General features: G+C 41.8%; 1 protein-coding gene across 4 annotated transcripts in view; it reads right to left on the bottom strand.

The window, feature by feature from the left end:
- Positions 1–8,422: 8,422 nt before the first annotated feature.
- Positions 8,423–13,319, bottom strand: part of PPHLN1 (periphilin 1) — a 129,210-nt gene continuing 124,313 nt past the window's right edge. For all 4 annotated transcript variants that reach the window (XM_036251402.1, XM_036251403.1, XM_036251401.1 and 1 more), the window contains one exon: positions 8,423–10,733. In XM_036251402.1, coding sequence (XP_036107295.1) covers positions 10,539–10,733 — 195 coding nt within the window. In that variant the 3' untranslated portion in view covers positions 8,423–10,538. The remainder of the gene's footprint in view (positions 10,734–13,319) is intronic.

Genomic DNA, 13,319 nt, shown 5'->3' with positions numbered 1-13,319 from the left:
CACTGCCTCTGCTTGTAGGTGGGAAGTAGGACTTATAAAATAGAGGCACAGATGTCCATGTTTACTGGAGTGGGGAAAAGCTGTTAGGCCTTAGGAATGAGCGAGCAACATGAATCCAATAGGTAAACCAGTGGTCAAGAGCATTCCCTGGATACAACAAGGCTTTGTATCTGGGCTACACAGAGCCCCTTCAGAAATCACCCCTGGTGAGAGCGCTTGACACAACAACTCTATCAGCTCCCTGGTCAGTTCACTTAAAGCCATATCAGCAAGGAAAAGGAAATGCATGCACATGGCAAACACATCTGAGCAAGAGCGAAGTATCTCCTTTCTACTCCTCATCCCCAGTCCCTCAGTTCCCCTCCCCAGATGCAGTTATCCATTCCTAGTGTATCCTCCAGATGTTAAAGCATCCTTACATAAACATGCCTCCTTTAAAAACAGTAGCAAACTATACATGCTGGGTTTGGCTTTTTTCACTTTGTATGTGGACATTTCATAGTGCATATAGGTCTACCTCATTCTTTCAATGACGGCATCATGTTCCATCGTTGGATATACCGTAATTCTCAACCTTGGTGATGGACTTGAATTTCCTCATAGGCACCTTATCCTGCACTGGCACGTATATACACACATCAGTTCTGAGCAGAATTACTGGGACAGAGGTTAAAGCATCTGGTTATGCATTTAAAAATTTTATGGCTGTCAAGAGTTCTCCAAAAGAACTTATCCTGATTTACATTTACACTATCAATGTAATTTATTTATTTATTCCTCACCCGAGGATATTTTTCCATTTTTTGTTCAGATAGAGTGGAAAGGGGAGAGAGGAAGAGAGAGAGGGAGGGAAACATCGACGTGAAAGGGACACATCGAGTGGCTGCCACCCGCACGACCCAACCAGGGCCGGGGACAAACTGCAACCGAGTTACATGCCCTTAGCGGGAACCGAACCTGGGTCTCTCCGGCCGACGCTCTAACCACTGAGCCAAACCAGCCAGGGCCACTATCAATGTATGAGTCTTACTCCATCATAATCTCACATAACATTGTAACACATTTCTTGATTTTGAAAACCTTTTTGAAACAACGCTGCAGAGTGGGTATCCTTTTAGTAAAGATTGTTGCTATCTGTTGCTTATAAAGGATGGATAACAAACAGGTAATGCTCAGCCTAGGCAAATGAGGGTATAAATGAAGCCACTGTCCTCAGCGGTTTTCAAGTCATTTTCAAAAAATTAGTTGCTTTTACTTCTCACCCTATTCATTGTTTCATTTCCTTTTATAAGAGTTAGAGTGCCAAAGGCTTAAGGAAATGGCAGAAATATTTACTAACAATAATAATGTAACCTTTAAAGCTTATCTACAAAGGAAGTGAAGCAACTGCCTTGCAGTTCTATAAAGAATTGGCAAGAAAATTAAGCACAGTTGCTAAAAGGTGTGCATAGATTTAACAAGAGTGTAAAATATGTGGTCAGTCACTAAACTCTAAACTTTGGTCCCAAGATAAATATCAGATATTAAAACAGCCTGTAATTTCTAATGGTTGCATTTTCCTCACTTCAGACCAAACTAGAGAACATTTTGCTTAAGACATGGAGGACGCTGATAAATAACAGGAGCTCCTTTGCTGTGTGCTATGTGCCACTGAGCTGGCTCGGACTCCTGGCGCCCCGTGAATGAGAGATGCCCACAACAGCCCTGCTCGGCTCCTGTAGACACATGCCCGTGGCTGCCTTTATGGAGCCAACCCATCTCGTATGCGGTCTTCCTGTGTTCCTGCTGCCCTCCATGTGCCTTAGCATTGTTGTCTTTTCCAAAGAACCCCGTTTTCTCCTGATGTGCCTGAAGTAGGACAGCTTGTTTTGTCTTTTTTTTTTTTTGCTTCCAGTCACAGCAGGACCCACTTGTTCGTCTTCCCGGCAGTTTGGGGTCGCCTTGTTGGCCTCCTTCACTGTCCAACTCTCACAGCTGGACGTAGCCATCGACACTCGGAGGGTGTGGATGATCTTCAGCACGTCTTTGTTCTCGGTGATCTTTTCCAGTTCTCCCACTGCCCTCCCGGGGCTCAGCCTTCTCCTGATTTCTTGGCTGCAGTCTCCATGGGAATTAATGACGGAGCCAAGATAAGCAAACTCTTTAACAGTTTCGTTGTCCTCATCTTCTGTGTTAAAGTTGTGTGTTTCTTCTGTAGTCACGATTTGTATCTCCTTGCTGTTCAAATGCAGTCCTGCTTTGGCGCTTTCTTTCACTTTCATCAAAAGTTTCAAATTATTGCTACTTTCTGCCAAAAAGGATGCTGTCATTTGCATATATTAAGTTACTGGTATTTCTTCCACCAATTTTCACTTCTTCCTGAGTCTAGCCCAGTTCTTCATGTATGTTCTGCACACAGATTAAACAGATAGGGAGACAGTTGTGCCCTTGCCTGACACCGCTGCCCGTAGGAGACCAGCTGTCTCCACACTGTCCTGACAGTGGCTTCCTGTCCACGAGAGTCTGCATCGGACGGTCAAGTGCGGAGGCACGCCCTCCTCCAGTGCCATCCGTCCTGCACGGTGGGCACAGTCAACAGCTTTACTATGGTCTGTGAAACCCAGACCAACCTAAAATTCTTCTAGCTCTCATTAAAAGGTAATGATTCATTTTGGGTATACATTTGCTATTCTTTTTTTTTTTTATCCTCACCCGAGGACACTTTTTCATTCTTTGTTCAGATAGAGCAGGAGGGAGAGAGAGAGAGAGAAACATCGATGTGAAAGGGACACATCGAGTGGCTGCCGCCCGCACGATCAACCAGGGCCGGGGACAAACTGCAACCGAGGTACATGCCCTTAGCAGGAACCAAACCCGGGTCTCTCCGGACCACAGGCCAACGCTCTAACCGCTGAGCCAAACCGGCCAGGGCTACATTTACTATTCTTGACACTGCTTTCTAGTTCCGGAGTTAAATAAAAAGTTTCAGAAGTGAAAGGTTATTTGTAGTCTAACCCTTTGAATTCCCATACGAATCATGGCCCTTAAAAGGGTGGTGACACTGGAACAGGCTCTCATGACCACTAGATGTCCACTTGTGTACACATCCCTGCCCGACTGGGTCCTCGGGTGACGGGACATGGAAATGTTGGTGTGGACATACCTCAGGAGTGCCCAGAAAATTTCAGTACAGGCTCGACTAACAGACGGGGCACACTCTGGCTCACTGAGCTTCTCTCGTGGGGACACTGGACTGCTGCCGTGGGAAGGAGAACCGGGTTGCTAGATCTTCAGATTGTTCGAACAGTGTACTACTCCAGCTTTAGAATACTAGCAGCTAATTCAAACATTTCTGAAACACTTCAACAAAACAAGCCTGCCATCAGCAAGTCTCCAGTGCACAGGATGTAGATTCAGGAGCCTGGAGCTGATTCCCTAAACCTTAGAGCTGTCCAGGGGAGGCACAACTAATGACTGTTTACAGAAATACATGTGACCTTTCCTGGATACACAAAGAAGAAAATGGGATCAAAAAAATTACACTAAGAGTCTTATTATCAATTCAATTAGTAACACAATTATGATAAAAATCTGTTTTAATTGGTTAAAGGAAAGAATTGCTAATTGCCTAGATTCCGTACCGGTCCTTTGGATCTGTTTAAAAAGAGGAGACATCCCCTGAGCAGTCCACATGGGTTTTCTGCAGTCACAAACATCAGCAGGGCGTCCAGGTCAACCGGGCCAAGGAGAAACAAGCAGCTAACTGAATTTTGCACCTCTGAGGGCATAAAATCCTGAACTTCTCCAGGGGAATACAGTTTAAGGGTGGCTTTCACAAAATGAAGTGTGGAGGAAAAGATATTGAGTGTAGATAGAATTGATCACAGGACTGGAGCCAGTTTATTCTTTGTAAACAGATGTTAGAATTCCCATTTTAGGGTCCATGTTAGCCTCAACGTTGCTTTTTGCAAAGGAAATTTCACATCTGTACTGCTCTGTGTGCACCGGCGCTGTTGTGCCAACTCCAGAAGTAACTGGCAGCCCATTCTCTGGCAACATTTGATTCCAGACAACTTAGTACCATTAAGAATATGAAACCAGGTCTCCTACATGCTATTAACCTGTTGCAGCATTTCTATATAAATGAACCAAGCAACTGACATTGGGAAAGACGATTACTATGCTAATATAAACCCACCACCGGAGTTCACCTTGGAGCGGTGCGAAGCATCCTGGATTCCAGGAGTCAGGAGATCTGGGTTGGGAGACTCACCTCTCTCTGACTCGAGCAGGTGGCGTACTCTGACCCAGTTTCCACTTCTGTAAAATGAGAGTGCCGGACCATCTCCAAGGCCTGCTTCCAGCTTGTGTTCTGTGGAGACTGAATTTTTCAGGTCAGAAGAAGCTTCCCACTCAGCATAGTGTCGTTTCCCTTTTTTGACTCTTTCATTTACCAACACATCTGTCTGGCCAGGATTCCAGCAATGATGATCCCTCCAAAGACCAGGGCTCACAGGAGCAGGAAACTCGAAAGAGAGTTGGTGCTTTTTAACAATAATGCTTGGGATTCTGAGTGAGCGAGAGGTTAAACAAAATCGTGAAAAAGTTTGGAGATTTTCTGCCCCCAGAATGCATATGCTTCAAGTTGACTAGCTTCGTTAATTAGACAACCTGAAGGCTGCAGAGTTCTGTGAAAGGTAAGATACTGTTCTCCCTTCTTATTTCTCCCTAAGTACCAGGATGAAAAGTAAGATTTTTTTCCACATCTCAAGAGGACTGCTATTGGCAGCAATCTTGGTCTGGAATCTCCGAACATGTTGTAAGCAAAGCTGAAAAGGTGTTAACTATATTTAATTAATGTTGGTTCCTAGAATAGGAGAGTTGAATTACCAGGTTCATTCCACTAAAATGGCTCTTCTCCAACTCCACAGGGTCCAGGTGCAGCACCTGGAGCGCTGCGTCCTCAGCTGCACTGGCCACAGGGGCTGTAATCCTAATGCTATTTGCCCCTTAACAATTACCCCTTACGACCCTCAAAGGTGTTTTCTAAAAGAGCTCCAAGCAGAAGTCATAGGAGCCGATACTGAAGGGGCAGCAACTGAAGACAAAGTAACCACCAGGCTTCTCCACTTTTTCCAGGAACACTGAGTTTAGAGTTTAAACATCTGAGTGGCTCTGCCTCTTCCAGCTATCTGACCCTAAGCAAGTTCTAACTTCTCTTACCCTGGAATGTAAAATGAGAAAAAATCCCCATCAGCTTATTACATGGGAAAATGTTTGAAACAAAAAACACTAGAATGTGGTTCTCACCTTGTTCAGATAGTGAAATAACTGAAAACATGGTGCTTCTCAAAATCATGTAGAGCAGGGGTTCTCAGCCCTCCTAATGCCACGACCCTTTAATACAGTTCCTCATGTGGTGACCCCCAACCGTAACATTATTACCGTTGCTACTTCATAACTGTAATTTTGCTACTGTTATGTCTTAGGCGACCCCTGTGAAAGGGTCATTCAACCCCCCAAAGGGGTTGCAACCCACAGGTTGAGAACCGCTGAGTAAAGTATTTAGTATATTAAACATGAAATACATTGTAAGCTACATCCAATATGGTACACTAAATTCTCTGAAGAAGTTCCTGAAGACAAGGTTTTTACAAATGGGGAATTCCTTCCAGAGGGGCTAGTCCAGCACCGTTCCCAGCTTAGCCGTTATGGATGTCCCCCTCACTCAACAGCCCCACCTCAGGACGGGCAGGGCACACAGCCCACGGCCACCAGGCTGCCCAGGGGTACGAGATGCAGAGAGAGCTCCGTCTCTCCTCTCAGACCCGGGGTCCATCGGGTTGCTCCCGTGTTGTAAAGAAAAGGGGATTCTCACACAAGACCACCTCTGAACTGAGGAAGCCCTGCAGCGTTCAGACCACCCACGGCGACGTCCTGGGCTGCAGTGGAGGGAGACCTGTGGGCGAGCCCCTGGCACAGCTGACGCGCAGTCCTGTCTAGGACAGGAAAGGGAAATCGGAAGCTTGAGCACCAAACACACCGGCGTGTGAGCTGCGCTCTGAGGGACGCACCTGCTTCCATCCTTCCCAGCCTTGGCCCCACAGCCCCACCCCCGGGGCTGCCCCTCTCCGGCTCAGAAGCCTTCCTCACCTGACCACCAGACAAGAGCAGGGTGTGGGCAGAGAAGGCCTCTGGGGATCTGGTGCCAGGGAGGAGCCCAGCTGGCTGGAGCTGGGCTGACTTAAAGGTGTCGCAGACATTGGGCCAGTGTCTCTCTCAGAGTCTGCTCACGAAGGATGGATTCTTCCCACATGGAGGACGTAGAGGCCGTCATTGGATCCTCTCCTTCTCCAGGCAGCTTGCCCAGCCTCATCCTCTGTGAACCCTCGGTGCCCTCAGGCAGTGGCAGGGTCTCAGCCAGAGAGCTTGTGAGTGCCAGCAGGTGACCCCGGAAACAGGGCCCTGGATGCAGTCCCAAAGGCCACACACCCTTCTATGTATTCTAGGCAGGAAAAGGCGACAGCGCACGGGTCACCCAGGCAGTGGAGGACAGACGTCCCCTCGCAGCAAGTGTCTATATTCTGGTTATTTTACATGTTCTTGAATGTTTATATTTCAAAAAACCTGTACCATTTCACACATACACACACATGAATGTGAAAGACAATTTAAAACCTTATACAATTTTAGTGACAATGGTCTATCATTAGAACACCATTAATCTGTGGGAGCAGAGCTCAAAAATCAGTGTGCTATAGAATCAAGCTGTCTCTATTGCTGTACCAAAGTGCACGAAGCTTTAATGATATTTCTCATCAAGTGACATTTCAAATACACTTGAAACAAGCTCAGTGGACTGGCAAGGCCTTTCACAGGATCAGGCCCCACTACTCCAAGATCAGGTACAGTGGAAATGTGGGGCCAGGGCAGCCAGCCAGGGGCAGCGTCGGTGAAGCTAACCCTCAACTGTATTTAGATTCATTTGAACACAAGTGAGCTAACCAGAAACCAATCATGTGGCTTAAACAATAAAGACACTGATTCCTCTTTCATGCGACAGATCAACACCCCATGTGGTCACGCAGGGATCGGGCTCCTTCCCTCTTACACTCTGCCATGAATGAAGGCTGGGTTGCTACTTCTACCGTTCGGGAAGGGATAAGAGAGCATGGAGGAGGCACAGCCATCGGCCTAAGGGCCCCGCACCAGAAGCAGCAGTACTTCCGCTCAAATTCCATGCAGGAGAACTCAGTCTAACTTGGTCACACCTGATTGCAAGGGGAACACAACAAATATAGTCCTAATGTGGCAATTGTGTGACTCGATGTTGACTCCATTACCTTGGAAAAAGGAGATAATATACTCTAACTACCTCAGTTACTAGTCCCTCTTTTTTGTATCACTGACTTGGGTACCATCAGTGCTCTCGAGGGAACTGACAGGAAGGAGATGCTGAAGTACTGTGCGTATCCCAGGAGCCCGGTGCGGCGCGGTGGCCACTGCAGGAGCTCCAGGCCCAGCCTCAGCGGCGTGACAGCCACTGCGTGGCCAGTATCCTGCAACACTGAACATGTTCACTACGAATACTTCAGGGATGACCAGACCACTGTCTCCAAAGTTTTTGCCAAAGAACTGTCAGAGTCTTGGGGTTGAGGATCTTTGGCACAAAACCAAAATGAAGCTGAAAGCACCGTGCAACATTCTGGCAGTGGAGCAGAGTCCTTTCTCACAGGGGTCTGGCCTCCCTACCTTCAAGCGGTTCTGGGCCTAGGACCTGGCTCAGGGTATGTGAGAAATCAACATTTTTGGCAAGAATAAATACAAAAGTATTATTTCCAAACCTCATTAAGTAGGAGAGAAAGGACAGTTACAAGCATTCAAAACCTTTCACATTCTGCTCTCAGCCTACCTTTTTCTCATCAAGTGACATTTGTCCCCCATCAAGAATCTTCCCCGACCTGCTTCAGTCCCTCTGCTATTCCCTCCTCCTTGACTGTCTAATGCTTGAATAAATCCTATTGCTCCAAGACCCAGGGGTCAACTTTCACTTCCTCTGTGAAGCCTCAACAAATGTGAGTACCTAAAACAAAACATTCCACACTATGCTAGGAATGGGGGTCACAAAGACAGCGTGGTCCCTGAGCCCTCCAGAGGTCACCATAAAGACGTAGGAGTTTAATCCTGCAATTCCCTGAAACTCGGGTTCATAATTACACACTTGCTGGGCACTACTGCGTGCTCGATGCTCTGTTTCACTGCTTTCTCAGATACCAAGACTCCCTAAGACACCAAAGGTAATAGTTTCTCAATTCTCAAACTTCCTCCATTCTGCTGAGTAGGTGAACTGAACACAAAGGAGTAATCTTGCAATAGAAAGGAATAAAAATCTACATTTCAGCGCAACACTTCAAGCCTGTTGAAAAGAAAAAGGACAATCTAATTATTTAAACCTGTTTGCTTTATTTTGCACTTTTAAAAATTCACAAAAAGCTTCACAATATCAGCTTTCCCCTTTTGATCATCAAGGCTTTAATGACAATGAAAATTTTATCACACCAATTGGGCATACTCAAAAACAATGGATAATTTATAAACAAATTTTTTTAATGAAGAACATTTTGCAAAATACACACTCTGGTACACATCTAAATCAATCTATCCTAAAATTAGACTTTAAAGCTTTAAAAAAAACAGATTTAACACTGACGAGCCTATCAAAATAATGCTGATGGCAAGCTATGAACAGCATTAAATGTTGAGTATAATTTGGGGGAAGGAGGAAGAAAAAAAATATCTGCTGAACCTACATTTAAATGCATCTGTGAGTAAAAGCTCTGTAATGTAATGAATTTCAAAAGAGTGAACAATTCTTTTGCCTCCATGGTAGTTTCTCAAGTTTTTTGTTTTTGTTTTTAAACTGTGACATCTTGACTAAAGAAAATGGATCCTGGAACTAAAACATTTAAGGAGAAGAAAAACATGAGGGCAGGAGAGAAACCAAATCACTACTTTTAGTCTTTCATACAGTGGTTATAACAAACAGAATCATTGTTCATATTAGAAAAGAATACCAGAGATGATATATGGGGTTGAGTTTTGGCTTATGTACTACATATTAATGGCAAAAATAAAAATTCAAGGTGGTCTTATACAGGAAACTTAAGAAAATAATTGTTGCCATCAATTCAATTTTAAATCTGTGGAATGGCATAATACATATTTTGAGGTACCTATTATAGGGTCTGCTTAAATTATTTCCACATTTCATAAAATGTTTATCTATTCTGGGGTAGCTGTTAAGATAGTATCAATAAAGGCAATGATGCCATAATTCAAGTGAGCAGAGAGTGGAAATGGAAAGAGGATGGGAGGATAATACACTGGATAGTAATAACAAACATAATTTTAAAGGTTTCCTAAGTAATGCCACAAAATTACATATTTTGGCTTAATGCCACTGGGCAGCTGGACGTAATCAGGGAATGAGTGGAATATCCTAAATGTCCCAGTTAGATGAACTAACCTGTTACTTGGATGGCTAGCTCACGAAGGACGGTTTACATAGACTGCTTGGTGAAAGGTAGCTGTGCTAGGCTTACTATCTACTCCGCTTTGTTTCTTCCAAGAACACTTTTGAAGGGCTAAGAACCCCCTTAAAAGGGCAGCAGAACAAAAAACTCGTTGGAATACAAAGAGATTACCAAAAGCACAATCGGTAAATGGTTTAATCATGGATATGTTCTCAGTCACCTTTCTTGAGATGGAGAATATGGGCCAACAGAAAAAATGAAGCTCTACTACTCCCTCAAATTCTACATTTTTCTCTTTCAACTAGAAATTTAAAACAGCCCTCATCTTTCACCTCAAATTCCCTATATATGATGTTGTGTAAGACACAAGAATTTCAGGATGATTTTAATAGAAGAAATTTAGGTTCATTTACTTGGAGAAACAGGATTTTACTGTGAGGTGTCTTTTAAGAGATTTAAGTGCTCTAGTTACCACAATGAGAATGTATACTCAAAGCAAATACTCTCTAAGATACCAAAGTATTCAGTTTATTTAGATCTAATACTTAAACATATTAAAATGTACAAAGCCTAAGATAAGCAAGCAACAAGTCAGTAAGATCACAATTTAGAATTCTAACATTTTCACATGGTATCATTGACTATGAAATGCAAAAAAGATTATGTTTAAGTGGAATGACCTCTAAAAATTACACCAGTGTGACCAAATGAAATGATCACATACTGTGGAAGACTACAGAACAGGAGTAAGTACAGAGAGCTGTTCTCCAGGGCTCGAAACCTTACTTGACCCATCACTGTAGAGGGGAAAAGATAAGTAATGGATTAGGAGGCTCTACATGTAGATAAAACAAATTCTAATTAAAATATCTTAACACTATTTTAGATGTTCATTTGATATTGGAAAGGTGGTCAACTATCATAAAGTAGTTACTTTCATCACAAAAATCCATATATTAAGGATTTACACAATCCAGGGGGAAAAAAAAATCTAGACCCATTCTTTTTGCCTGAGCAAGTAAATGTCTAAAAAGGTTCTCCGAAGTCTTGACTAGAGGCGTCATACTCTGCAATGAAATGCTTGAGTTCTTCAACACACCGCTCACCTATTTCATGTAAATTCTGTCTCAATGCAAACTGTATGGATTTTTCTAATGAAGGATCTTTTTCAATCAGCATTTTCACAACCATCCCGAAAGTTTCACAGTCTTGTCGGTAAACCTAGAAAGGTGAAATACATTGTAGTTAGCTAAAAGTGAAAATAATCAAAGATTGAGCTCGTTCAGTTGGCAGAAGTATGATCCTCAAGTTGAAAAGGGAGACAGTAATACAGCTGAACCTCTGCTGGCCCTGAGTAGTCACTGTTACCAAAGGCCCTTTAACTTCTATCTTTGAGGTTTGCCGACAAGTTCAATGTGTAGAAAAACAATGCTATACCAGTTCACTAACTGTAGAAGTTATGTAAAAGGCAGTCTACAAAAAGGACATCAGACTAGAGGTAAAAGGGCTAGGAACAAAGACTAGTGAGGTAAGGCACATTAATGGTTTTACTCATTTTCTTATTTGGAAGAAATAAATTTCTGAGCCCTCAACTTCAGATTATTTGTTTGAACTATGACCAGATGACAAATTCAAAGTTCTGTTTAGTATACAACAAACAACTATAAGAATGCCTAAAGCATCTATTTGAAAAAACTTTTCAAGTTATAAAAACTATAAATTCACTAAGTCAGAGCCCTGGCTGGTTTGGCTCAGCAGTTAGACCCAGACCAAAGAGTCATGGGTTCGATTCCTGTCAAGGGCACATACCTGGCTCTGATTGGGGTCGTGCAGGAGGCAACCAATCAATGTGTCTCTCTCACATCAATGTTTCCCACCCCCACCACCACCACCACTTTGTCTGAAAATAAATGGAAAAATATTATCGGGTGAGGATTTAAAAAAACAACAATTCACCAAGGCAGAGTTAAGATCAAAACAATGTTATACATGCACATGGTTGTGCATGTGTGCACACATATGTATATATAAATACACACATATTATATATACATATGTACATATTTTCTACCTCAATGTTTATATTTTACTTTAATATGTATATAATTTTTATCAGTGGCAATTAGATGTTATTTCCTGTCCAAAAATTGCTGTTTCTCCACACTATTAAGGAAATGTCATTTCTTTAATTTGTAGTCACAAAATAAATTTTAGATTTATTTTTCATACTTTGTAATTCATGTATTTAAAAAAAATTAGTTAACTCTCCATAAAAATTAAGTGAAATACAAATTATCTGATGTAAAAGAACTATTATTCTGACTTTTCTAAATTTAACAAGAACAACATAATATGTTAATTCTCAGAAAAAGAATTTTGCTCATTTAGAAAACTAAATTTGAGATATTGCTTGCCTTATGATAGTATTTATTCCTCAATCACTGCTAGATGTGGTGGTTGTTACTGTATTTTTTAAATGGCTACAATATTTGATTCCTTAAAAATATGTTATCAGTAATCTTCTAGATATTTAAAGATGAATATTTAATTTTGATTCTCACTACTGTCTTGCTAAATTATATTAAATTCATGTCCTTGCTCTTGAAAACCATTCATAAACCTAAAAGAAATTAATAGGATGAAGTTCTTCAAATGATAGAGAAATTAAAATACATAAAGCCCTTAGCTGCTTTCACACACACACTTATGCTAAATAATGATGAAATGTACTTATACTAGCAAGTAAGTTTAATTCAGCTATTTAAGCCAACCATTTATTCCAGTTTATCCTAAGATTTACATGACCCAGAATTGATAATAAAGCAACACAGAAAACAGTATACCATTCACATATTATATATGATGTCAAGGCAACAGAGCATATTAACTGGTCTAACACAGTACCCAAGTCAAGCCAATGCATCCCCCACGGGGGAAAGTCAGAACCATGATGTTTCAGTCTTAGTGGAGGTAAATTCCTTACCAAACCAGTCAGCCCACATAATAGCAGCATTCTAACGCCAACCGCAGGCCTCAGCAGACCACTTTGTGGGTGGCCTAAATGTTATAGGCTTCTTTATAACAGATGTACTAGATGAGGATAATGTTACACTGTGAATTAACCTGCAAATTCTTTAATGTAAATCTGCTGTTTTACCTAAACTCTAACTCTTTATTTAGCATATTTACAGAACATAAATATGCTACATATTTGCATATCAAAAGTAAAAACCATATTAAAATATATTCATACATTCATTTAAATTGTAAAATATTATCACTGGAGACAAGATAACAGAAGTATTTAAAGACTATGTTTTATTTCTTAATTGTAAGTCCCTTTTGAATTATTCACTGAAACAGAAAAATGCTGTACATTAGTTGACAAGAACAACCAGAACTGCCCCAAAGCAATGTAATCCTCTACTAAAGGGTAAATTTGCCTTAAAAAGACTGCTTCAAATGCACTGGTAGGGTATTAGACAGGAAATAATTAGCTTTTTGTTAAAGGAAGAACCACACCCTCCAACATTTTATAAATAAAATTCACAACTGTCAGAAACCTATTTCCGAAATCTGTTCCACAGTAAACTCAGTCCCAAACAGGAAGGGTGTAGTTATCTGTAGGAGAGTTTGTTTGCTTATGGTCCCAAGCTAGAAATGCATTATAATCTTCAAATTTGCTATCTAAAGGCCACACAGGAAGATTATTTTGTTGTTGCTTTTTCCCCTGATTGGACCTCATCAAAATTGGAAACAGGTTAAAGTTTGGGTGGGGTTCACATAAACTGCAAAAAAATGTAGTTA

The sequence above is a fragment of the Molossus molossus genome, unplaced genomic scaffold (assembly GCF_014108415.1).
Source record: "Molossus molossus isolate mMolMol1 unplaced genomic scaffold, mMolMol1.p scaffold_m16_p_10, whole genome shotgun sequence".
NCBI lineage: Eukaryota > Metazoa > Chordata > Mammalia > Chiroptera > Molossidae > Molossus > Molossus molossus.
The sequence above is the reverse complement of the archived record's forward strand: the minus strand, read 5'-3'. Positions and strand labels throughout refer to the sequence as shown.